General features: G+C 42.1%; 2 protein-coding genes across 2 annotated transcripts in view; one reads left to right on the forward strand and one right to left on the reverse strand.

Annotated features, from left to right (window-relative positions):
- The window catches only part of EPDR1 (ependymin related 1), a 32,098-nt gene extending 19,328 nt beyond the window's left edge, over window positions 1-12,770 (reverse strand). The window contains 3 exon segments of the mRNA XM_012777590.3: window positions 12,175-12,463; window positions 12,466-12,632; window positions 12,634-12,770. Coding sequence (XP_012633044.1) covers window positions 12,175-12,463; window positions 12,466-12,632; window positions 12,634-12,770 — 593 coding nt within the window.
- Window positions 12,771-16,437: 3,667 nt separating this feature from the next.
- SFRP4 (secreted frizzled related protein 4) lies at window positions 16,438-25,894 on the forward strand. Its single transcript, XM_012777589.2, has 6 exons — window positions 16,438-17,061; window positions 18,307-18,387; window positions 18,483-18,548; window positions 20,220-20,418; window positions 22,872-22,935; window positions 25,342-25,894. The coding sequence occupies exons 1-6, from the start codon at window positions 16,617-16,619 to the stop codon at window positions 25,525-25,527; spliced, it is 1,041 nt and encodes a 346-aa protein (XP_012633043.1). The 5' UTR covers window positions 16,438-16,616; the 3' UTR covers window positions 25,528-25,894.
- Window positions 25,895-26,220: the final 326 nt, after the last annotated feature.

Raw genomic sequence — 26,220 nt, forward strand, 5'->3', positions numbered from 1 at the left:
ATAACTTGGTAGTAAATTATGGGGCCAGGATTGGCCCCAAGGTCTGATCTCCTACCAGACTCATTTTCATTCTCTAACACCAAGACTCTTCCCTTTCTCCACAGGGGGAAGGAGGGATTCTTCTCATCCGTGTAGAACTACTTGGCCATCCAAGACATATTCAATTACAGAAAAGGGAGTGGACAAATATTATATTGTGATTACAAAAGGACTTTGGCTTTTATGGAAGAAACTGGACAAACTTTGGGTTTGTTTAACATGCAATATAATAGATTAGTAATGCATGCCGGCCCTCTGACTCTCAGGAGGAAGAACCGAGCTGCGGCCACTTGCCATGCTGGCACTCACTGAGTTTCAGTTACACCCTACAGTGACTATGAGACATAAAAAAATAATTTCAAAGTTGTTGTGTTAGACACAAACTCACTGTGTGCATGTTGTTGCTGATCACATACAACAAAAACATTACAATACTGAAGAATGCAGACCGAGGAAAAGAAAAATCGAAGAATAATTATGTGTGCCATTTAAGAAGCTGTAAGGTGATGGGCCTTCAGTACTTGGATTCTAGTTCAAAAGATGAAAAGAGTGCCTGAGAAACTGAAGAGCTTCTTTTCCCAAAAATGTATCTGGATGAATATTGGCAATGTGTAGGCAATATAATCTTTCATCTGATGAGGGGTAATGAAAAAACTTGTCATGAGACAATACTTCAGGGTGACTTTTTTTCACCGCCTCTAAGAGAAACAGCCTCGTTAGTACTGAGATACCCATGTTGCCATGCTGCATGGGTTTCCAGAGGGACAAAACAGAAGGTACAAAGGAGGGCGGGAGGGGAGTACATAGTCAACACGATGCTTTTCATGTTGCAATATAAACTCACACACCCCCTTCCAGCTAACATTCATGAAATTCTAAAGCATAAATCTTATTTATTTTTTCTTTTCATTGAGATTTGGGATAGACTGTGTTCATAACAAAAAGGAATAATGTGTGACCACAAGGATAGCTTTCTGATGAAAAAGTATCATTACCACACTTTTTAGGCAGTGGAGGCAGCATAAAGCAGGTGGGTTGTGGGGAAACAAAAAAAAACCACAGAAGCAGTGACTTAGAAGGTAGCATTCTAAAACTCAGGAAAAAGTGATGAAAAGGCTAGAAAGAAAAAAAAGAAAAGAAAAGAAATTTGGAGGACAGATGTAAGAGAACCAAAACATATAAGCAGAGAGAGATTCTACAAGGAACAAAGAGAGAAGACAGCGTATCAAACCTCTAGAAATAGCAGATGAAAATTTCCCCAGAGCTGGACATACCCTGGAGATGTGAGTAAAGTTCAAGGATAGTGGAAGCAACCTGCAAAAACTTGGGCAGAAAAAGAAAATTATTAAAACTAAACCAAAATTAATTTGGTATCAAATTTCTCTTCTACAACTCTAAATACCATAAAAAATATTAAGCAAAAAGACTAATTTTACTCAAATTGTATACACCAAAAAAAAAAGCCCATCATTATTTAAACAACAATAAATGGATGTTCTCAGACATTCAAAGTCTTTAAATGTATACAAGCCCAGTACCTTTCTCTGAAGAAAAGTAATCGAGTAAGTCCCTTAGCTGACTGAACCATGAATCAAAATAAAGGATTGAAGTAAATAAGAAAATTGAAATAAAAGACATTGCAGTGAACAATAAAAAGAGTACAATGGCTTATGTTTGTTGTTTTTTAATAGAAGACCTTGTGGCAAAGCTCCTTAGAAGTTTTTACAAGTACATAGACAACAAAAATTCCTCCGTTTTAACAGGGGCAGAAATTGACCTTTCAGAAGCTTGATTCAGCATGATGAAAGAAGGGAAGACTACAAACCACCAAAACACTTTAAATCCTTTGCAACATACTACGTGGGGCCTAAATAAGTACTTGCCCTGTAGAAAAGGAACTGTGTTCTGATGTCAAAGAAGCTTCTAACTCCTAAAGAAGAGCTGAGATCTCATGAGGGTCCCATGAGGTCCCATGGGCAAGGAAGGCCATGCCTAGAGCTGGGCTGGAGGAGAAGTCCTGTCCAAGAGCACAGAGTGTGTGACAGAGAGGACAGGTGGAGGGCTCAGCTGTGAGATGGAGGACTCCCACATCCACAGGAGACGCTTGAGCCATGAAAACACCACACCTGATGTTGCACTTCAATGGATGTTAAGCCTTGGCTGGACTCTCTTCCCCACCTTCGTCCACCGGTCCACTGCCCTGTTTCTCCTGAAATGGGAGCTTCTGTGCTCTCATGCTTTTTCTACATTTCCTGCCTCTGCCTCCTCATTTCAACCAGGGTCCCTCTGCCAAGTGTTACCCTGGAGATTCTTCAGCCAGCTCCAGGGTGGCCTGGGCATCTTCCTTGGAGACATGTCTGCCTTTCTCAGCCTGAGCATCCTGATTCTTCAGGATCTTGGTGAGACACTCGGGCAGTACGCCCCGCACTCTGGAAGATCTAAGAGGTGTTTCAGTAAGGGACTTGAGAGGAATATTTTAGGCTCACCAGTCTTCCCTCGAAGTATTTTCTAGCAACCTGGAAGAGCCTTGCGTTCACCATGACTGCTCCTGGATGCCACACCAACTACTCTGGGGGGTCATGAGGCTACATACCCTCCATATAAATTATATTTCTCCTGTGCCTGACAATGCTACATCAGAGGAGGAACTGATATGTCTCTGGCCCCATGCTACCAGCTTCCCATCTGCTAAGATCTTCTTGGCCACTTCTGAGGTGCTCCAGAGCAGTGTCTTCTCTTGGAGAGGGCTGACTTTGGTGCCTGTTCTGGGGTAGCTTTCGGCTCTCATTCACTGGCAAACCTCATACTCTAGAGCTCTCCCTGAAGATATAACTTTAGGCACAACAAAAGCAGCCTTCTTTGAAGGGGCAAGGGTTATCCAAGCCACTGTGTCCTTTTTGTGCAGAGGAAGCTACCTTCTTCTTCTTGGGAGCCATTTGTCTCCAGTTTTTCTTCTCTTTGGAGGGTCTGAGGGTGACACAGGCATCCTGCTAAGGGTCTGATTCTCCTTCTTCAAGGCTCTCAGTTCAAAAAGTCACTGCTTCTGACAATCCACTGGTGCTTAGGACACCTCCCTGCCCATACTGGGGGAAATTCTGCAAAACCGACAATGAGAAGCAAGAAAGACACCGAGGACAGTGTTTGCTGAGAGAACAGCTGGGGATGGCTTGTGGAGGAGAGGAAGCTGGGGAATCCATTCTCTGGAGGTTGTGAAATGCCAGCTTAGGCAGGCTCCACTACAGCCCTGCCTAAAAGCTTTTTAAGATATGCGTAGGTAGTGTAATCTGATGTCAAAAATCATTCTTAATAAAAGAAATTAATAATGTAAAATATGAGTGAATAATGAGCCATGAAATCATTATCTATGAGTTTATTGTTTAAACATTTTAATTATGAGGAAAAAATATATCTATATTTTAGATATCTTTCTATAATTAACATATATATATATTTGCAGTATTACTGATTTCTTTATTCAGTGATATAATAAAAACTCTGGTCTTGTTCTAAGGATTAGGAAAGGAAGCTTAGGAATCTACTTTTCTGGCATCAGAATCCAGTTCCTTTTGTACAGGACAAGTATTTTATTTATGTCCCACTTAGCATGTTGAAAAGAATGTAAAGTGTTCTCAGGTGCTAGAGATAGGGCAACCACCGTGTGAGGATGGTGGTTGAGAGCCATATTGAGAGCCATATTGTGGGGGAGGGGAAGGGGGGAAGATGACAGCACAAATTTAAAAAATATTGAATAGTCTGTTAGATAGTCATAAGAGCCTTGAACATATAAAGCAGCGAGATCGGTACTGAAAATGTCAGGAGATATACTTTCATTTGGGAGCGGGCCATGAATATTTTTAGAGGCTAGGCTTTCTTTCCAGACAGAAGGAACAAGAGACACGAGTGCCAAAGGGGTCAGCGTGCTCAGGCTGGGCTGGAGCAAGCAGGCTGGCCTTGGCATCAGGGAGGAGGTGTGGAAGGGGGTGCGCACCCCTCAAGGTCTTTAACTGTCAGAGCAATAAAGCACTGGCTCTGAGAGAGATGGAAGGGCACGGGAGTCTTGAGCATAGGAGTGACAGGACACAAGGATTTTATCAGACCCCCTTGGGCTATGTTTTGAGAGGGACTAAAGGGGACAAGGGCAGAAGCTAAGGGGAGACCTGTGAGGAGGCTTTTATAAAAATCCAGCCAGCAGGTGATAAAGGTGTGGACCAGAAGAACATGGAATGTGTGGCCAGCTTAGGTATGCATGGACATTAGAGTTGACAGGAGCTGCTTGTGGAGTATTTGTGGCAAGCAAGAGAAAGAGAAATCAAGGACTGGGAGGGTTTTGTGCTGAGCAACCGGAGCTGCCGTTAGCTGCGATATAGAAGACTGCAGGGGGAGTAAGTTTTACTTGTTCAGTTGGTTTCAGCTTGTTTGTTTGTTTCCAGGGGTGGTACTGGTTTTGGACATGCTGCGTGTGAGATGACTGCTAGAGACCCAAGTGAAGAAGTCAACTGAGAGGCTGGATCCCTAAGGACGGAGTGCAGGGGAGATCTCAGAGCTGGACACATCCATGGGGGAGTCCTCAGCATAGAGACACCATCTCAACAAGGACCTGGATGAGGTCACTAAGAGGGTGGGTATAGACAGAAAGGCAGAGAGATGGAAAGCTTGAACCGGGAGGGTCCTGGTTCAGAGAAGAGGAGGAAAGCAAAGGAGACTAAGAAGGACAGGAAATGAGGTACAATGAAGGATCCAGGAGAGTAATATCTTGAAAGCCAGGTGAAAAAAGTAGATCAGAATGGAGGAAAATACCGACAGTAAAATGAGGACTGATAAAAGATTCGTTGATTAGTAACGTAGAGCTTATTGCTCTTGACCGCATTATTTTCGATAGAGTCCTGGCGATAAAAGTTTGATGGGAGGGCAGAAATTGGAGTTAGCAGGAGATTTGCTTTAAATGGAAAGAGAGAATGAGGTTTCAGCGAGCAAGATCAAGGGAAGAGTTTTTTTTTTCTTTAGAAATGGATAAAATAAGAGAAATTATAAAGGGGGAAAAATAGAAGATTTTTACTGGAATTGTTGAAATATAAGACAATCATATTTATTCCAGGAAAAACAAACCACTAATTGGTGGAATATTTTCAGATCTTTGGGCACTTTGCCCTGACCACCATCTTTAAGGTCAGAATTAGAAAGAAACAGATCAAGGTTACTGGAGAAAGGGGAGAGGTTTTCAGAGCATTATGGTGACCACCTCTGGCTTCCAATTTTAAATTAGTCTTATACCCCATCAGCTTCCTTTCTCTCCTGGGCACATCTTCTTTGATATTTATTTCTTCCCACTGCCTGCTTCTCCCTCCCCATCCCAGTATCAATCCCTCTGAAATCCATGGTCTATAGATCCACTGAATTAAATATCTTTAAGGAAACTTTACATGCTTCCAAGAAAATCTCCTTCTCGAAGAAAAACTCAGTGCTGCAAATCAGCATGGTTTATTCTTTGAGGATCAGGAGGCCACAAGCAGTCAGACTTCCTGAGCTAATAAAAGAAAATGCTAGCTCCAGGCATCTGAGATCAAAAGCAAGGATGAAAGGCCAAAGGAAGAGTCATCCTCCTGAAATTCAGAAAGTCATGATTTCTTAAAATGAAAGTCCAATGCATGCAAAACAGAGTTTGCGATGAAAGAAATTTCTTGACCGCTTTATATTAATCTACCTCCCCCAGTCACATAGATAGCGTCTGAGGAGTTGTAATGATGATTTGTTGAGAAACCCAAAAGAAACTAAATACACATCAAAAAACATAACCTGACCTTCCCTTTCCTCTTGTTGAACAATTTAGATCAAAGCCATTAGGTAGGACCAAGCAAGTTAGGCTTTTACCTGGACTGGCCGGGGGTGCAAAGCCCACGTGGGGTGAGGAGGAAATTCACGTGTGAAGGGGAATACGTACCTACTGCAACTGAATATTATGGGTCTGTTTTCTCACTTTCTTGAGAGGGAAGTTGCAAAAATGAAAGGGGGAAAACTAGAATGAACCATGTGATGTTGGATTAGAATCAGAACTATCAGTTTTTAAGTACCTCCATGGATTAGAATTGGAGGTTCAGAAATATGAATGTAAATGTGTATATATGTCTACAAGTGTGTGTGTGGTGTGTGTACAAACCTACAACCTTGCTCTGATCACTGAGAGGGCCCGGGAGCAATGCCACCCAAGGGACAATGAGCACAACTGCAGCACAGATCCTGACGTCCAAATCTTATTCTCCAGGAAAGTAACCAGGGATTCTTGAGGAAGGGCTTCTTCCAGGGCTGGGGCACGGGAAATACAGATGATCTGGAAATACCTTGTGCCAGAAAGCAAGGGAGTGCTCAAAGAATAAGAAGACACATCACAAGAACACAGAAACGAACTTAAAGAGGCTTCAACTGCCTGAATCTGGGACAATATAAACATCAAAATAAACAATAAGAGAAAATGGAATAAAATGAGAATCCCTGAGTCCATACTGACATAAATAAAGGAATAAGTCAAAAATTTAATGAAGAATGGGATATATGCATGATTTTAAAATATCCCCCTACAAAATACTTATTAATTACAAAGGGAAAATGTATCATTTTACAGTGAAGAAATCTGGCAGACAATAGCCAATCAAGTGATCAAAGTGAACATCAGGATGCAATTAGAACATAGTATTATCTCTGTGATATATCTGCCAAAGGTGAATAACTTGAATTTCATTATGAGGAAACATCAGAAAAACTTAAATCAAAGAACATTCTACAAAATAGCTGACCAGTACTGAAGTGCAAGAAAGACCTAGGAACTATTACAGACAGAAAGAGGCCAAAGAGATACAACACATAAATGCAATGCTTGAATTTAAACTGTTTTTTTTATTCTTATACAGAATATGCAAAGGACAACTGGCAAAACCTCAATGACACCTGAATTTCAGATGGCAGAAATGAATCAGTGTTTATTTCCTGATTTTTATGGTGGCAGTACAGTTGTACAAGAGAATATCCTTGTTTGTAGGAAATATACACTGAAGTATTTGTGGATCATGGGTATATTAGGTTGGCAACTTACTCTCAAATAGTTCAGAGAGGGGAAAAAAAAGCTCTTTGCATTATAATTGCAACTTTTCTGTAATTTGAGATAGTATCGAAATAAAATAATGTATTTGACAAAGAATCCTTATCCTCATTTCCAAACACATATGATCATTGAAGTTACCCAGTGTGATAACAGCCCTTGGAACTAATTGTTCACAGAAGATACTTGGGCCAACACTCTTGCAAGCAATCCTACTCAATTATTATCAGGGCAGGAGGCCCAGTAGAGAGGAGAGTCTTCCGTGTTTGGGCCCAAAACGTTTCATTAGCCTTTTCCTTTTCTGTACCTACTAGCATAGGCTTGGGGGAAAAGGAGAAGAAAGAAACAGAACCTTGAATTTATCTACACAAAGGGACAATCTGAGAAAAATTTTAGATTCTGTGTCAAGTCCCTTGCATCATGGTAGAAACAGTGAAGCAGACTGATATAATAAAAGTACAATTGGTGCTTTCATGATCTCATTTAATTCTATCTGTATCTAGCTTTTAAGAAAGAAGGCCTAAAAATTATTTAGTATCAATATTGTAAGCATGATTAAAATTAAATTGAAGGATGAATAAAAAACAAATTGGTTCTAAAAAGTTAAGGACCAAATTGTGGTGAAGCCAGGATTAGAAGCCATGGCTGGCATCCCGTGACAGTCTAACCTGTAATCCCCTGATCTCTCCACTCCAGTAGGTTGGTTCTCTGTTAAAAAAAAAAAAAAAAATGCTATTTTGTTCTCCAAGTAACAATATGCTTTGGGAAAACTGAGACAGACATGAATTAATCAGAACTCGAATAAGAATCCACTTGCCACTCCATTTATGACATATTTTTCATCTTTTGCAAATAAAAATCCCCAGTAGAACATGTAGGACTGGCAGTTGAATAGTCTTCCAAGATGTTATCTCGGTATGCATATTTTTTAATGCCTCTCTGCTCATTTTATATCAGTAGCTTCATTGATTCCAACACCTTAAGCCATTACTTTGTAAGCAGGAACATTAAGTTACTGCTGGCCTGAGAGAGTTCATTCAGTATCTACACTGCTTTTCATATAAAATTCAACACACTGCCTGAAATGTGAAAATAATCGTCTTGCTTTTCCTTCAGTCTTCCAAACAAATACTTGTGAATTTAACCAAGGAGACAAGAAAGACAGCTGGAACCAGAAAACAAAATAGTATCAATTACTAATATGTCCCATTCTCAGCTCAGGCTTGTCTTATCTGAAGCTTGTAAAATTGTTTAATCTTTTCCATCATCTCAGGGAAAAGAGAGCCTGGAAAATCCTAGTCATTTCACAGTAACTATCAGTGGGATTTTCCATAACTCTCTGGATGCAAAATGAAAATCCTGAGAAGTTGATCCAATTCTAAATCTTACTTCTCAACTTACTAATAAATATAAAGAGATAATTCATACACATTTTCTTCAAATAACATCTGGTTTCTTGGCCAGACTGCTGATACCTGAAAAAGTTTCTAAGTTTGTTCCAAAAAAATCTACATTTAAAGAACTCAAAAATACATCTGCGCACTAAACATTCTTTTCTGCATCTGATTTAGGGCCAGCGGATGGAACTGAGAGACAGAAGCTTGCCAAGGACTTGGGAAGGAGGGGAATAAAACTGCCTTCTAAAAGTTAAACTGTAAAACCAACACTTAATAGATCAGGGCTGAGAAATCAGAAATCACCACAAAGGGACAAAAAAGTTTGCAGGCCAGCAAGACTTGGCTGTGACCCCACTAAAGGTATGATACACACATGTAAAGACTATCGATCAGTCACGGAGTCATGGAAGAAGAAGGGTTGCTCAGATAGACTTGAGCAGAACCCACCAAGGCTCTGTTTGGAGTTGAAGGAGCCAGGAGCAGCAGATTTGGGGTAGCACAAAACCCCCAACAAGGCATCTCTATCATGAAAATGAAGGCATTGCTTTATCTTCATCTGATTACCATTAAGCCTTACCCTAGGCTGGCCCGCCTTATTCAAGATGGAAAGCTCAACATTGAACATACCGCCTACCCCAGGGCAAGCAGTCATCAGATGTTTGCTCATGAATTTGCTCCAACTCTTTGCTCACAACCTCCTGATTATAATTCGGCTCCCCACAGAGTTCCGACTACAGGGAGAGAATGACCTCGTCTTGTGGATTTGAGAATTCTGGTCCCCGTGCCAGATACTAAACTCATTGGAATATACAGGTTAGCACTTGAGTTTGCTTATTCCCAGGCTGCTCCCAAAGGAAGGGCCCTTGTGTGTGCTGCTGGATCACGTTTCTGACCCCCAACGGCTGGCAATGAGTCTCTGGCGCGTGGTAACTTCCACCAGGAGGATGATGGCAGTGGTGGTGACGGGGACCACCCCGGCCACGGGCAAAGCATCTTCTGTGTACTCTCAGACACTGTACTGGGTTCTTTACATACTTCAACTCACTCAATCCCCGCAATAATCCAATAAATTAGGCAGTATAAGTATTCCCATTTTGTAAATGAGGAAACTGATGCTCAGAAAGCTATAGTAACTTACCCAAAGACCTATATTCAGAACCTGGATTCAGATACAGATTTGTCTGACTCTAAAACCTAATTTCTTAAGTTTTTAAAAATATCACCTTTGGGGAGAGGAACCCTAATATTTCTCCTAGCCACACTGCTCTGCTTCAGCAGTGTACGCTAGGCCATTCCAGGCCATCTTCGACATGACTCTTCATCAGTGCAGCACTGTTGTGCACGCCTTCACACAAATACACATACAGCAGCAATCCACCCTAACCAGAAGTATGCAGGGTCAAGCCCCATCTCAAGAAACAGTATGACCATCTACTCCATGCCATCAGACCATTAGCTTCAGGACCCCAAAGTGGGGGCTTCCTCCTTCACGCTTCCATCTCCCCCGCCACCTTTGCCATATACCACCCAATCATTCACACACCCTCCAATTAGACCACTTCAATACTTCCCTAACTCAACCACTTCCCCTCTGCTCACTATTCCCATTGCTACTATCCATCTTTCACCTGGACCACTACAAAAATCTCCTAGGTTGTGTTTTTGCTTTTACTCTTGCTCAATTTTGCTCCATTTTGCACCTGAATCTTGGGGACAAGTTATCAAGGATGTATCCAGTGATCTTTATACAATATCATCATGGCATTCCAAGGTTTAAAGCTCCTTCCATGTGACCCTTTGTCATCCTCTGTGCTTCAGCCCTAATTGCGACTGGCCTGCAGTTCTCAGAATGTACTCAGCCCTGTAAGCCCCAAGATGGCACACATACTGGGTGTGGATACACCCACATGCCCCTGGCCCAGTCTTCTGTCCATGCCTCCCCTGGTCAGCTCATATAGGTACTCCAGAACTCACTCATGTTTCACCTCCTCCAGGTAGCCTGGGTTAGGTGCTCAACTGAGGGGTTCTCATCACACCCCTGCTTACCCCTCCTCTCACTAAATGGGAATATTTTATTCATGTGACTCCAGCTCCAGACTCTGACCTCCCTGAAAACCAGGACCCATCCTGTTTATACACAGTGCCTAACATGAACAAATGCTTGTTAAATGAAAGAAGAAATGTGAGCCTCGTATACCATAGGTGTCAGACTCCACCCAGCTTCCTCAAGTACCAGCTGTGCGATCCTGAGAAAACTGTTTCATCTCCTTAGACCTCAGAGTCACTATCTGTAAAATGGGACTCAAAACCTATACTGTCAAGTTATTGTGAGATTTAAACTAAATCATATATGTATGTGTAAAGTCTTCAGCACCATGCCCGATATATAAGCGCTCAAATATTGGTTGTTATAATTATTATTATTACTATGTCCTTCAAGACACAACTGAAAACATTCATGTTCTTGCAAGACTTTGTAGATATTCCCAATCCATCATGATGACTCTGCTGCTCCATATTACGTAATACATTATCTTGCACCTCTGAATAATATTGTTTTAAAGGGTTTGTCCTTTCCATGCATTCTTCAAGTAGCATAATACTTCAACAAATCCTTCTAGAAGAAATGATAACATTAAGATCTGTTTCGTTCTAGAAACTAATGGTGCCCTTTTGCTGCCCATTGGAACCTTAAACCATGGACATTCACATTGCAACTGCCAATGATGCAAATGCCATAAACAGAGGACAGTGACACATAGAAAAACAGTAGGGCTCTGGAAGGAAGCCCTGCTGATCCCAGATTAGAAATTAGGTCTTAAAGGGGCCACAAGTAAGATTAGGTATTAGAAAAAGGGTCCTCTGTCACAACAGATGTGGAAAGGTGAATTACCAGACCAGTGGTGAAAAAAAATGGAAATAGCATAACATGCCTCTGTTCCTGTATGGAATATTGTGAAGCCATTAAAAATAGGTAAGGAGCCAACTAACACAATGGTGGCAAATAAGAACATGTAAGAGACAATGTCAACTAAAAAGGATTCAGATAATATATGGCTTTTTGATTACGGTATGCACAATTTGCTTTAAAACAAACAAAAAACCTTAAGGGAGCAGATGAAAATGTTAATAGTTGTGGCAAGGTGATGAATTTGTGGGTCAAATCTTTTTTTTTTTTTTTTTTTTTTTTTTTATCAATCCCCCACACCTTTTGTAGTGTTGCCATATACCGTTAAAATGTAAAAAAATATTTCTTGGAAAATGTTTATTCTGTGTGTCAGATAGGACAGAAGACACGCCCTAGGCTGCAGGGCCTCGGAGAGCCACAGGCCTGACTCAGCAGCGTGCAGGCGTGGGCCGAACGTGGCACGGGGGCGCCCTGCAAGAGGATCCCGCTCTTGCAGGGTCATTTCTTCACCTCCCCCGCTGGGCATTACTGAGTGCCCGCCGCTGGCATGCCACACTCGGTGGGCCCAAGCCCGCTTCCAGACCCCGACCTTGCTTGTACCCAAGCGACTCTCTTTGCAAACGATCTCTCTGGGAGAAGGTAGAAGCCGCAAGCTGAAAAGCGAGCGCCCAGACTCAGGCCCCCGCGACCTCGCCGTCCCCAGGCCCGCCCTGGCTTCCCCCCACCCCGGTGCCCCGTACCTCTTGCAGGGGACCAGCGCCTTCCTCTCGTCCAGCACCCGCACGCGCTGGTTGAGCCCGTCGTAGGAGAGCAGGGCGCGGCTGTTGCGCCCGGTGCTCTGCTGGTACAGGACCTGGCGGCCCTCCCACTGCTGCGGCGCCTGGCACGGGCGCGGCGACCCCGGGAAGCCCGCCGCCCCCAGGCCGCGCAGGCCGCCCAGAGTCCAGACCCAGAGGCTGCCCAGCAGCCAGGCGCCCAGGGCCCCCCGGGCCACGCGGAGGGGAGCGGGGCCTGGCATCACGACCCTTCACCCCCAGGAGGGAGCCCGAGCCCAAGGGGGCGCTGAGGCGCCCGGGCGGGCGCAGAGTGGCTCGCGCCGCTTCCCTCCGCACTGCTTTGCCGCGAGTGTGGTCTGGGCGAAGGCGCTTCCAGCCCCCGCGGTGGCCTCCGCGCAGTCGAGATCAGATCGGGACGCACAGGGAGGGCCCCAGTGAATCGCACGGGAGCTATTTCTGCCCGGGACGCTGCCTGCTGCCGCTTCGCTTCTGTTTTCACTGCTCACTGCTGCCAACAGGAAATGCAGTGGCAGTGGTGCCACTAGCATCCTGAACGGCATCGTGTTTTAGAAGGGGGTGGGGGCCTGTGCTGAGAAGGAGTATGTTTCCCCACTAACTGCAGTGTTCAACAGGCGGTCACATGCTGGGGGGGCAATTTCTAGGTCACGATCCAGAAAGCAGAGCTACTGCACTTGCTGTGCCCCCACATACTTTGCCCCTTGTCAAAAACCGCAGCCTTTTCCCTCCAAATTAAAAGTGGAAAGACAGGTCCCTTCCTTAAGAAATGATACTAGCTATTCCATATGGCCACTTCCCAGCCCCCAATCCCAACGAAGGGTCCTGGGAACTAGGAATGGGCCCTTGGGTTCAGCCTAGTTCAGGGACATTGTCTGAGGGTCACATTGCAGTGAGACTGCTCCCCTCCCATTGCCCGGCAATACTACTAGCCAAGTGGTCCTGTGTCTGGGGTGCTTAGCATCTTCAAGAACAAAGTTAACCGGGTTTATGTTTATGTGATGCTAGGATCTAAATTATAGAATCAAGAAAAAAGAAAGCAACTAAAAGGAAAGACTTACTCTCCAAGTTTATAGCTCCTTTCCACTTGAGCTACGTGTCAAGGATGAGGGAGAATGAGCCAGGTGAAAGTGAGAGAGAACGTTCCTGAATGAAGGACGTGAGGACAAGAGAAAATGAGTGTAGTGTTGGGGTTCAAGTACAAGGCAGAGGGTAATCTGGAGCCATATCACTCATTTTAAGGATTTTGCTGTTAATATCGAGGACAGTGAGAGCCATCAATCAATCTAAAGCTTGGGAGGGGCACCGTCAGGTGTGTCTGCCTTGGGAAGCTCACTCAGGTGACAGTGTAGAGAATGGGCAGGGCCAGACGGAAGGCAGGAGACGGCAGAGGAATCTGCTGTTATAATCCTGGGACGACATCCTGCCTGAGCTAACAGAGAGGTGGATGGAATGGAGAAGGTGGAAGGGAGTTGGGAACTATAGAGAAGGATTTAGATTCAGAAGGAGAGATTTCTGGTTTGGGGCACTGGGAATTCAGTCCTGAATGAGGAAAGAAGATAAATTTATTTTAGCATTGGTTGACTTTGAGATGATTATGGGATATTCTGGTGGAAATACCCAAAGGACAGTCGAGTAAATACTTCCAGAAAGCAGCAGAGTTTTTGGATTTAGAAGCCATGGGCGCAGAGGTGGTAATTAAAGCCAAAGAGTAAAACAGTGGTTCCTGGGGACAATTTTGAGCCCCAAAGGACATTTGGCATTTGGTAATATCTGAAGACATGTTTGATTGTCACAACCAGGATGGGGAGAAGGCTGCCACTGACATTTAGTAGGTGGGGGCCAGGGATGCTACTACACTTCCTACAATGTGCAGTGCAGCTATCCCCACCAACAAAGGATTAACTGGCCCCAAATAAATGTGCTGAGGCTCAGAAAACCTGGAGTAGAGGGGAGCGTTGAGAGTGAAATGAGGGTTGAGCTTTACAGAGCTCCAGATATTTAAAGGGTAGGCAAAAGAGCAAGCACTTGAGGACCTTGAAAAGGAGTCACCAGAGAGAAGCCACTGACAAGGGCAACTTCCTCAGTTACCACGCTTCGGCAAATTAATGTAAGGTTATAATGGGTTGAGTGCTAAAGCGGGGTATTCTAGAATAACAGCTTGAAGAGAAGGGGGGTTGACAGGCTCTCCCGATGAACCCCTCCCTGCTGCCCCCTTCTCTCTATAAACACTAGAGACATGCTACCAATGGCCTAGAGAGGTAAGCAAAGAGCTTCAGACAGAAGGGCTCTTCACTTCCCCTCGCCCCTTCTTAAAGGACAGGCCATCAGAAAACACCAGGAACGCGCATGGGGCTTTGTGATTGGTACTTGCATAAACAGATGCAGCAGGTTCAAACTGGCTGCAGAAGTTTGATCCCTCTCCAAATCTGCCCTCCCCAACCAACTCATAGGAAAAGGGTAGGTAGTTCAGCTCTTTCTCTTGCTCCCCTGGTAGGAACTCTGACTGAAGATCCTTTTCACTCAGGGAGAGATTTAGACTCATTGGATTTTACTGCTGAAATGGCTTGAGATGCGATCTGGGCTGTTCCCCTTGCCTGATATTTTACTAGCCTGGTTTGGCATCTTTGGAGTTTGATATGTGTTCTGTAGGAAACTGGAATACTTCTCTACATTGGTGTGGCTGCATAAGGGCACCCTGGGCTTCCGTTAAATAGAACTGGAATCTTTGGGTGAATCCTTAAATGTACCCATCTCATTTATCCTTTTAACTTACTATGTTTAATTCATGTTCCTGGAAAAAATAAGATAATGCATTTAAAATTCTTAGCTTCATGCCTTCCCCATTGTAAATTCCCATTAGTTGTTAGCTGTGCTTGTTTTTTTCTCAGCTATTTTAATCCTTAGTCCTGGTGGAGATCAAAACTAACCTAACTTTGTGGGCATAAGCTTTGGAGAGAAAAGGCCTATCTGCCTTAAGTTCAGATTAAACTGTGTTTTAAAGATTAACATTAAAAGAACATATTTCCATATTGCTGATGCCCTAAGAAAATATCATATACCAGAAGTCTTACTGCCTGAAGATTGATACGCCCTTACAACAATAAAGCCTCCCTTTTCTGTAGACAGCTGAGCCAGCAGCTGGATTTACTACCTCCCCCTAATGCAAATAAGATAAAAGAGGAAACGAAGCATACATACTTGCTTTCCATGGAACACAGCTTCTCACTCAATTCAAGTAACAGTCTCCAAGCACATCAAAAATCAACACTTTAAGCTGCTGGGTTGGAAATTGTTTGGCATGAAGGAGAAAAATAATCTTTCAGACTGTGGTGTCCAAAGTTCTCTTTGTTTTCTCCTGGGTTCCATCTAGAAGGAAGGGGGAATGTTGGTAGACAGAAGACATTTCCCAAACTAAAAAATGCTATCGCACCTTCCAGTAGTTCTACTGAGTTCCTGGAGCAGGTGCAAACCAATTGCTACCTGGAAAAACTGCAGCCAAAACTCGTGTCAACTAGCCACAACAACAACAACAACAAAAACTCCACACGACTAGGGGCGGGGTGGGCTGGCTTATATAACGTGTCCATTCTGTTCCAGCCTTTCCTGCACTCTCCCCTGGCGGGGCAAGGTAGTCTCGCTACTGTCCTCAGCGCTCCTCACGCCCCCTACTGGAGAAAACAAATATGTTTGGGAATTAGAAGGCTGCGGCAGTTCCCATTTCCCTCCAACTCTATACTTGAGAAACCAAGGCAGCAGAAGCAAAGCTCAGCTTTCACTCAAAAAAAGCATCTTTTCCTCTCTGGAAAGTCTCTCCTGCCTGCCCCCTCTTGTAGCCGGTGTCCAAAACGACTGCTAGAGGCTCTTTTTCTTGGTCCGAAGAAACAGGACTGGCCAGACTAGAAAGGAGGGGCTTTGGGGAAAGCAGGATTGCAGCCCTGGGCGGTAGCCGGGAGGAGATGATGTCACCGCTCCTGCTCGCAGAGGCCTGGGGGTGGGGCAGCCGAGGGGGAGCCCCCGCGCCGAGCCGCCGGCAGCTGCCAAGGGAGCGTTCCGAGCCCACGTCAGGGGACGCGTCGGGATAAATAGGGTCCCGCAATGGCCGTGGCTGGCTGCGCTCGGAGCTGCGGGGTCCGCGACTGGAGCTGCCCGGGCGGGTTGGCGCCCCGGAGGCTGAGGGCTGGCGCTGCTAGCGCCCCGTGCGCCAGACGGCAGAGATCCGCGGCCGGACCCTGCGGCCCCGCGTTGCTGCCGACTGGAGCTTGGGGACAGGACCGCTCCTGCGCCCACGGAGGACTCCCTCCTCGCAGGAGGCGCAGGGAAAGGCTAGGGCGGCGGGAAGAAAAGGGCCCTTTCTGCCTGTCGGGGTCGCAGCGCGGGAGGATAGTGCCATGCTCCTCTCCGTCCTGGTGGCGCTGTGCCTGTGGCTGCGCCTGGCGCTGGGCGTGCGCGGCGCACCCTGCGAGGCGGTGCGCATCCCCATGTGCCGGCACATGCCCTGGAACATCACGCGGATGCCCAACCACCTGCACCACAGCACGCAGGAGAACGCCATCCTGGCCATCGAGCAGTACGAGGAGCTGGTGGACGTGAACTGCAGCGCCGTGCTGCGCTTCTTCCTCTGCGCCATGTACGCGCCCATCTGCACCCTGGAGTTCCTGCACGACCCCATCAAGCCCTGTAAGTCGGTGTGCCAGCGCGCGCGCGACGACTGCGAGCCGCTCATGAAGATGTACAACCACAGCTGGCCCGAGAGCCTGGCCTGCGACGACCTGCCCGTCTACGACCGTGGTGTGTGCATCTCGCCTGAAGCCATCGTCACTGATCTCCCGGAGGGTGAGGCCTGGGGGAGGACGAGGGAGGTGAGGAGGCGCCACCCGGGGCTGTTGCCACCAGGGTAGAACTGGGCGGCCACACCTAAGGCTGCCAGGGGCTGGTCAGCCCCCATTCCACTTCACTTTGAGGATTAGCGGAGGTGGTAGGGGCGGCGTGCAATTCTGAAAAAGTCTGATTTCCCCACAGGAATCTCCAAGAGAAGCTAAGCACCCCTTACAAAGGGAACCACTGCCAATGTTTTCACTTACAGTAATAACAGAAATAATAACAGCAAACTATGTATCTGAGCAAGTGTTAAGCATATTACACGCATGAACTCATTTAATGCTTAAAAAAAAATCTCACCAGGAAGGTGCTAATACTCTCTACATTTAATGCTACTTCTTAAAAGTCCTTTCTGAAAAAGCTGTAAATGTTATCCGTTCCCAGCCAGGAGTGACGTTTGTAAATGCAGTCACCCTGGAGTATTGTGACTTGCTTTTCATTGATCGTGGACCAGGAGCCAACTGTGGTATTTTAGTGAATCTGATCTCTGCTTCCTCTTCCTCTTTGGTCATTTGGCTGCTTTGCTTTGAAGAAGGAGCAGGTTTAAATTCACTTCTTGAAATGAAGCCTAAGAATATTTTTGCATTCTTTTCTCCAGGCTTTCTCTGACCTAGCTTATCTCACATTTGAACATAAAGTCTTGCTGCAGTGTAGCGTCTGAAGTTACACATCAGAGCATTGCTTTAAACATGAAGGAGGAGTGGTTAAGTGAAATTCCTCTCTAATTCAGAGTTTTAGGGAAAAAAACTTATCGTTTGAATTATGTAAGTGATAGAGGATTATGCTTGGTTTTGGTTATGTAGAAATGGACTGTTTCTGTACTGCAAAGTATGAGGTGGGGATTTGGAAATATTTTGGTTATTTGGATTAGTGTAAACTGTCAACTTGGAAAATCAACATTTTAATGTGGCTTGGAGAGGGAATAATGTATATGTACCTCTATGTACCAGCCAGGTTAAATGGATGTGCATTCACATCATTTGTGCTTGGGTAAGCAAAGTCTCACCCCAAAGACTCCTTTCTTAAGCCCTGGGATGTCATTATAAAAGAAGCAATTGGTGACTGCATGCCATTTTTACTATTAAGTACAGTTCTTGTTATGATCCTGTGTAAGTTTATGTCTTCAGATAGTTCTTTATTCCAGTTGGGTGAACAGACCAAATCACCAACCACACCCATGTGGCCCTGCTTGTGTTTCAGATGTTAAGTGGATAGACATCACACCAGACATGATGGTACAGGAAAGGCCTCTTGACGTTGACTGTAAACGCCTAAGCCCCGGTGAGTTCGTTTTTCCTCAAGGCTCCCTCTCCTTTTCCTCCCCAGAGGATTCCGTACCATTTTCCAACTTTCTGTCTCTCTTTCACCTTTTGTAGATCGCTGCAAGTGCAAAAAGGTGAAGCCAACTTTGGCAACATATCTGAGCAAAAACTACAGCTATGGTAAGTCATCTGATAGAGCCATTTACTTCTGAGACTTGGCACTTTACAAAGCTGGAATGTCAATAAGGCTGTCACTGCTAAGAAGGCCAGATCTACTTAGTCACAAAGTAAAGATGAGGGTTGGTGATTTTTCTAATCAATTACGTGGGTTCTATATGGCACATGACAATTGTAAAACTTTTTGCTTTTCTGGGTAAATCAAGTGGAAGAACAAAATGGAAAATATCCAGGTGAGAACAGTTAAGTATGTTCGATGAAAAGTTTGACATCTTGATCCTCCTTGTCTTGGTGAGAAGCACTGCTCATCCCAGATGGCACACCCCACCTGGTCTCTTCTTGAGGTTTCATTGCTGCAGGAAGGATGGGTGTGAATGTCTGGATGGATTTGAATATCGGTGGCCCAGAAAATTAAGGCCCCGAAGCCCAGAGAATTAAGATGTCCCTCTGTACCTTTTTTACTTATAAAAACATACAAATATTTAACATCTTAAGCCAATTGTGGGAAAATACGCTAATCACAAAACCCTGGGGCTAAGACCACACTATTGAAATAGTTTAAATCTTATTGGATTTTATTTAAATCTTATTGGAACCCTCTATCTTATTGGAAAGAACCATTCCACATTTTCTTCAAAATTAAGTTAATCATGATATTTTAAATAATAAATATTTGAATAAGTAATTTTAATTCTATCATCATTTGAAAGTAAATTTATTAAAAATATGTTCTTTTAAAATGTCTGCTTGGGCTGGCTATTTTATATTTTATTGCATTTCTTAAGTTATTTCTGCTAAAATAACAGAAAGCCAATTGGGGAAAAATATTCATTTTATTCATTAACTTAGTTTTCATACTTCAAACTGAAATTTTATATCAATAAGAAACTTTAGGATATATATCACACATGAAAGTGGAAGGATCATTGTAATATTAAAAAATCTGAAAAAAAGAACTACTAAGCTATCAGATTTGAGAATCATATATAGCCAATATGGGTAATTCACCAACTGCAAAAAATTCTTTATCTTTTCCAGTCCTTTTTTCCTTAAAACCTCTTCTATGTAGATATCATCTTAATCTGATCTGCTTAGTTCCTCGACTGCAAAGAAGCCAAAATTTAAAACTTGATCAGAACCTGTGCCATTAGCATCCATCTGTAATAACAGTTCTATCTCTACCCGCCATGGGTCTCACGTTGTCAGTCTGAAACTAAAGGACTGAGAATAGTAATCCTTAGAGACTCCTTCCAGTTTGAAAATGTTAAAACAGAACAAGTTCAAACATCAGATAAGTGATTGAAGAAATCAAACTTCTGATTCTGAGAATATACGATCCTAGCCTCAGGTCATTACAAGGGAGAATATAAACAAATAAATGTTTCTGTGGAATTTTCACTGACCCAATGGCAGAACCCAAACTAAAGCCTGCTTCTTAGTTTGCTTTCACATCTTGCAGTATGATTCAGAATTTTTAAGGCACTGTTGACAATATGGGATGCCTTACATTTAGCATATGACTGTGTGGGCTTTTTGCCTACATTTTGGCTACTTGGACATGACCATAATTACAGGAGTGATTCCTTAAGAGAGGCTAAGGAGTTGGCTTGGATACACCAGCCCTAGTTTTTCCCGAAGCCTTCAACAACACTTTTATCTATTTTTAAATTGCAGTTATTCATGCCAAAATAAAAGCTGTTCAGAGGAGTGGCTGTAATGAAGTAACGACAGTGGTGGATGTAAAAGAGATCTTCAAGTCCTCGTCACCCATCCCTCGAACTCAAGTCCCACTCATTACGAATTCTTCTTGCCAGTGCCCACACATCCTGCCCCATCAAGATGTTCTCATCATGTGTTACGAGTGGCGTTCAAGGTAAGCACAGAAGGCGCAGGAAGAACTATCTGCACGCTGCTCACAAAAACATAATTCCCATTTAGCAGTTGTGGTTTCAAAAACAACGGTGCCAGTATTTCTTTTTTAAAAGATAGTTTTAACAGATGCCTTTGTTGGACTATCACAAATATCAATTAATTCATCATAAAATGAAGGAAAAATAGGAATATGAGTATTTAAAAATGAAATCCTTAAAAATCAATTTCAAAATCCAAGCTGATTTCAAAACTTAATGAGCAAGTAAATTATTTTGAGTAAGAACAATTCTTTTCAAATCATTCAAACAATCTTAGTGTGGCAAATACTGTGTTTTTAATGGCCTCTTTATTAACTTACAGATTAAGTAAGTAGCCATTTGAGACTATGGTTTCCCATGTTTTCCTTATATACACTTCACAATATTTGCTTGATAGAGTATTGTATACACACACATACACATATAAACTTTAAGGTGGCTTCGGAATCTAAGAATATGTGATTCTCAATCCAAATGATCACAAAGCAAAGTATCAACAAATATATGCTTCACACACACTCGTACACATATACACGCGTATCTCCAGGTGGGAGTGTTTGTCTCCCCACTCCTCTTTCCTTATTGTCTTTACATATATTGGTACATTTTTTATAATATAAAGTCAAACTCTTCAGCCTAGGTTCCGGGATGGTCCTCATAACTTACTCAACGTACTTCTCTAGCAAAATCACTCATTTTTATAGAGTAAGTCATCTTTCATTCTCTGCTATTAATGTTCATCAGTTTCTTCTAGATATAGCCCAAGACCTCATTCCTTCAAAAAAAAATTTTTTTTTGGAAATAGCCTCACTTGAGTAATTTATTACTCTGTATTCTGTCAGTACTTGGGTACCCTCCTCACAGTGTAATGATGCCTTGTGTTCTTAGCTTTAAAGTCATTCCTCTGCTCATATCTTGTCTCTCTGTAATGGAACAATTAATGTTTCTGGGCTCATCTTCTACATGGTGTTTGTATCTGCTGCAATGCTAAATGCCATGGGGGATGTACCAGGTTACTAGTCCATAAATTCTATGTAAGAGATGAATGGATTATAAATCCATCCCAGTAAAAAATTTTTTCAGATGATCGGGATTTATGTATTCACAAATGATCCTAATGATCATTTAGAAAAACAAACCAGTTAAGGGCATGTAAAGGAGATTTTGAAAATAAAAGTGAGGAGGGGAAATCTGCCTCATGAGACCTGCAAAACTGATATAAAACTACACTTGTTAAAACCATGTGGCACAAAAGTAGATATATACATAAATAAAACGGGAAAAATTCTTGAAACAGATTCTAATGCATAAAAGAGCTTTTTTATTACGAAAGAAATATGACAAACCAATAGAAAACAAATGTATTATTTAGTAAATGTTGCAAATATTCTAATTTGGAAAAATGGTACATTTTATTCACTTTATACTGTACTACAAAATAAATTTCAAGTGGATTAAAGAGATAAATAATTTAAGAACATAATCAAAGAAGATAAGATTAGGTGACTGTGATATTTTAAAGGCAAAGTACTTTGTAAACATAAAAGTAATGTAAGAAATTACAAGGGAAAATATCTCTCTATATATCTGACTGCATAATATTGTGTATGCAAAAATCACAAGTAAAAATAGAAAGGCAACTAAAAATTGAGAAAAATATTTGTGATAAATATGACAAAGAAACAGTTATCTTCCTCTATAAAGAGTTCATACAAATTAATATTTAAAACACTGAGACCACGATATAGACATATATATGTATGTAAGTCTATACAGACAAGTTCCAGAAGAAATACAAATAGTAAAAAAAAATTTATAAAATTTACCACCTTAATTCCAAAATTGAAATAAAAACAAGATTCCATTTTTACCTAATTCTTACTGTTAGTGAATTGGATGAAAGTGCAACCATTTTGAAAACAACATGGCACTATGCATTGACAATCTTCAAAAAAAATACATATCTTTTATTCTACTTTCAGAAAACTCTCCTAAAGAAATAATAAGCCAGTGCACACTATTATATACCAGAATATTCAATGCAACACTAGTAGTAATAGCTGAACAAAAGGAAGAGTTCAACAGTATAGATATCTGGTTAAATATTTTATAGATGTCCATAGTTGTAATGCTATATTATTATTAAAATTAATTTTTGAATTATTATATTTATATCAGAAAATTCATGTAATATAATGATAAAAGGATATGTGCAGTATGATCTAAACATACAGTGTGATCTAAAAATATACATAGGTACAGGGAAGAATGAAAGGAAATACCAATATAAGTGGTAGATAGGTGAATTATGGGGTTAGTAATTATTGAAGATTTTTTTCTTACAATTTTCCAAGGTTTTAAACTTTTTGCTTTTATAATGAAAAGATGCTTATTAAGATAAGTTACTTTTTTTCAGGATGATGCTCCTTGAAAATTGCATAGTTGAAAAATGGAGAGATCAACTTAGTAAAAGATCCATAGTAAGTAAAACTAACAATACTGTGAATGTGGATGCTTTTAAAGGAATCCTATAGAATTTGGGAATTCTTCAGTCTTTCATCCCCAAACTTTTATAGGAGCCAGCAATAGCAACGGTATTTGTCTTTTGAGTAGGTGATTAAAAGTATAGCTATTCTCTCTCGGAAATTTTATCAGAAGCCTATTATTCAACTAAAAAGGTGATTTAGATATTCACTACTAATTTATTGATTATTTTCAGATTGAGTTCGATTTTTTTATTTCTTTTTTTAATTAATTAATTAATTTTATTTTTTTATTTTTTTGAGACAGAGTCTCGCTTTGTTGCCCAGGCTAGAGTGAGTGCCGTGGTGTCAGCCTAGCTCACAGCAACCTCAAACTCCTGGGCTCAAGCAATCCTGCTGCCTCAGCCTCCCGAGTAGCTGGGACTACAGGCATGCGCCGCCATGCCCGGCTAAGTTTTTCTATATATATTAGTTGGCCAATTAATTTCTTTCTATTTATAGTAGAGACGGGTCTCACTCTTGCTCAGGCTGGTTTCAAACTCCTGACCTCCAATAATCCACCTGCCTTGGCCTCTCAGAGTGCTAGGATTACAGGTGTGAGCCACCGTGCCGGGCCTTTTTTGTTTCTTTATTGCATTGCATTTAATTGTTTTAGTGAACTGTAAGATACTTTAGCAGAATTAATATCCACTGATATTAAAACCAACATGTAACTGTAGGGGTGTGAATATCTAGTTCTGAAACTCATACCATCACTATACACAGCAGAATCTTTTCCTGTATATAAAATAAGTTAAGATTTTTGTTAAAAAATCATATGCGAAAAGTAATTATTTTGTGGCCAAATCCTTAATTTAAGTGGTAACATCATAGAAATATTGGTAATTCAATTAGAGGAGTTAGAATAGTTTCTTGTCCAGAGATGTGAAATCATATCAGAACTAAAGACATCAGGTGATTGGTTTGAAGTTTTTAAAGCATCCGCTCTCCTGAAAATTTGTTTAGATATATTCAGGAAAATTCGTGTTTTCAAGTTCATAAAACATACTGCCATTGCCTGTGCTCTCTTAGTTTGCACTAATGAAAACTCTTGGGGAAGGAATAGTGTAGATTACTAATTGACTTGTGGAAAACGTAGTTACAACACAGTCTCCCCTACTCAGGGCATTTCTGAATAACAGAACCAGACACTGCTGGGTTAAATCTGAGCTTAAAAACTCCTGCTCGAACACTCATGAGCTGCTCAGGAGCTTGCTTAGTTTCACTAGACAGAAAATTCGAGCAGGATTGGTTATCTGGTTTCCATGACTACAAGCAGATTAGAAGCATCGATGGAGAAAGCAAGCCGACCCTAAGGCCTTGAGATTGCTGAGGGGAAAGAAAGCTTTCAAGATTCATAGCTGCTTGGACCATTAACTTTGGCAGCAAATATTCCAATATACTTCAGTAAGAATTTGAAAGTATCACCATATGGTAGCAACATATGGCAATGAGTCGATTATTTTAGAACAGACTAGAATTGTGCCCTAGGAGACTGGGGACTGTGTTTATCTTTTTGTTGCACTGCTCATGATAGAACAATACCTGGCCTGTGGTCATGCCCAAACTTTTTGCTAAATGAAATGTACTCCAACAAAGCAGGGACAGACATCTGTGTTATAATATAAAGCAGTGTCTACTCAACTGGACTCAATTTTTCGTTTGTTTCTTACATGAGCTAGCTATTTAAAGAATACACCCTTTGCTATCCAGGAAACTTGATTTTCCAGAATGAGTTATTTCCCATTGGTTCTGGGTAGCTAGTGCTTTGGTGGATTACTAAATGGGATTACTAGATGGGATTATTAGTGGATTACTAGGTGGGGCTTCTGCCTTCCCTTGGATGTGGGAGAATTAGGTGAACATGTAAAGTGTGGTAACAAACTCCTAACTTCCCAGTGAGGCTACATAAACTTCTGCTTTGGGCGGTGCCAGAGCCTTTTGGAAGGCCTTGCTGTGTAGGAATGTTGCCCTATAGAGACAGTGGTCGGAAATGCAGAGGTGAGGTCCTTAGTCTCTGGAGTTGGAGTGGGTGAATTTGAATCCTGGCTCTGACACCTACCAGCTCTGCAGCCTTCTGCAAATAACCTCTGTGTGCTCGTTTCCTAACACTGACAGTGGTGCCTACCTAGAAGGACTGATCTGAGTTTCAATGAGATGAATATATGCCAAGACTTCATCATATGCTGAGCACTTTCCAAATCACCCAGTACATGAGAAGTGCACCTCATAGGGTAGCTATTCTGATTGTTGTCATCGTCATGAGTCTATTACAGTGAAAAACTTGCCTTCATTCTGATATTCATTCAACAGCATGAAAGGGTGAGATCTATTTGATAGTCATGTTTACAAATTGCCTCCCAGCAGTGGGAAGAGAGGCTTCGGGAACAGCGGAGAATGACTCAGGACAAGAAGAAGACAGCTGGGCGCACCAGTCGCAGTAATCCCCCGAAACCGAAAGGAAAGCCACCTGCTCCCAAACCAGCCAGCCCCAAGAAGAACATTAAAGCTAGGAGTGCCCAAAAGAGAACAAATGTGAAAAAAGCATGAGCTGACTACTTTTCAAGATGGAGACTTCCGACTTCCTTCCAGCACGAGGTCGGGCACTGCCTGGGACAGCCTATGCAAGGCCACACGCCCCTTGCCTTAACAACTCACTGCCGTACTCTGCATAGACACATCTTGCAGCATTTTTCTTAATGATACGCTTCCATTTTTCCTTTTAAGTCACCACAGGCCTTAGTGGTAGGTTTGCCCTTTGGTATGGAAGGTGCGTTAAAGCTGGTGGAAAAAGCTTATTGCATTCATAGTAATCTGTGTGCATACTCTATGAGATCTCTGTGTGGGGAAAATATTGCTTTTTGACAATTTGACCTAATATGTGCATTGTAAAATAAATGCCATATTTCAAATAAAACATCTAATTTTTTTTACGACATATTTTATTTCTATTTGACTTCTGTTGTTACAATGTTAACGATGTTTTAAAATGTAATTGAAAATATAATTGCTTCTAAGGAGGAAAGCAAGGGGAATGAATATTTAAAAGATTTTGTGTTTACTGTCTGAAGAAGAATTTTTGTGTTGAAAAGGGATTTTTGAAAAATCAAGGTAAGTAACATATTGAAAATTGTAATGTGTTTTGTTTTTTTTTTACAAAGAAGACTTTGTGCTATATTTAGCTAGAAACTCTAAAAACTAAAGTAATAATAATGAAAAATAAATAAAAAAGACAGGCAGACA

The sequence above is a fragment of the Microcebus murinus genome, chromosome 9 (genome assembly GCF_040939455.1).
Source record: "Microcebus murinus isolate Inina chromosome 9, M.murinus_Inina_mat1.0, whole genome shotgun sequence".
In the NCBI taxonomy this organism is placed as follows: Eukaryota; Metazoa; Chordata; class Mammalia; order Primates; family Cheirogaleidae; genus Microcebus; species Microcebus murinus.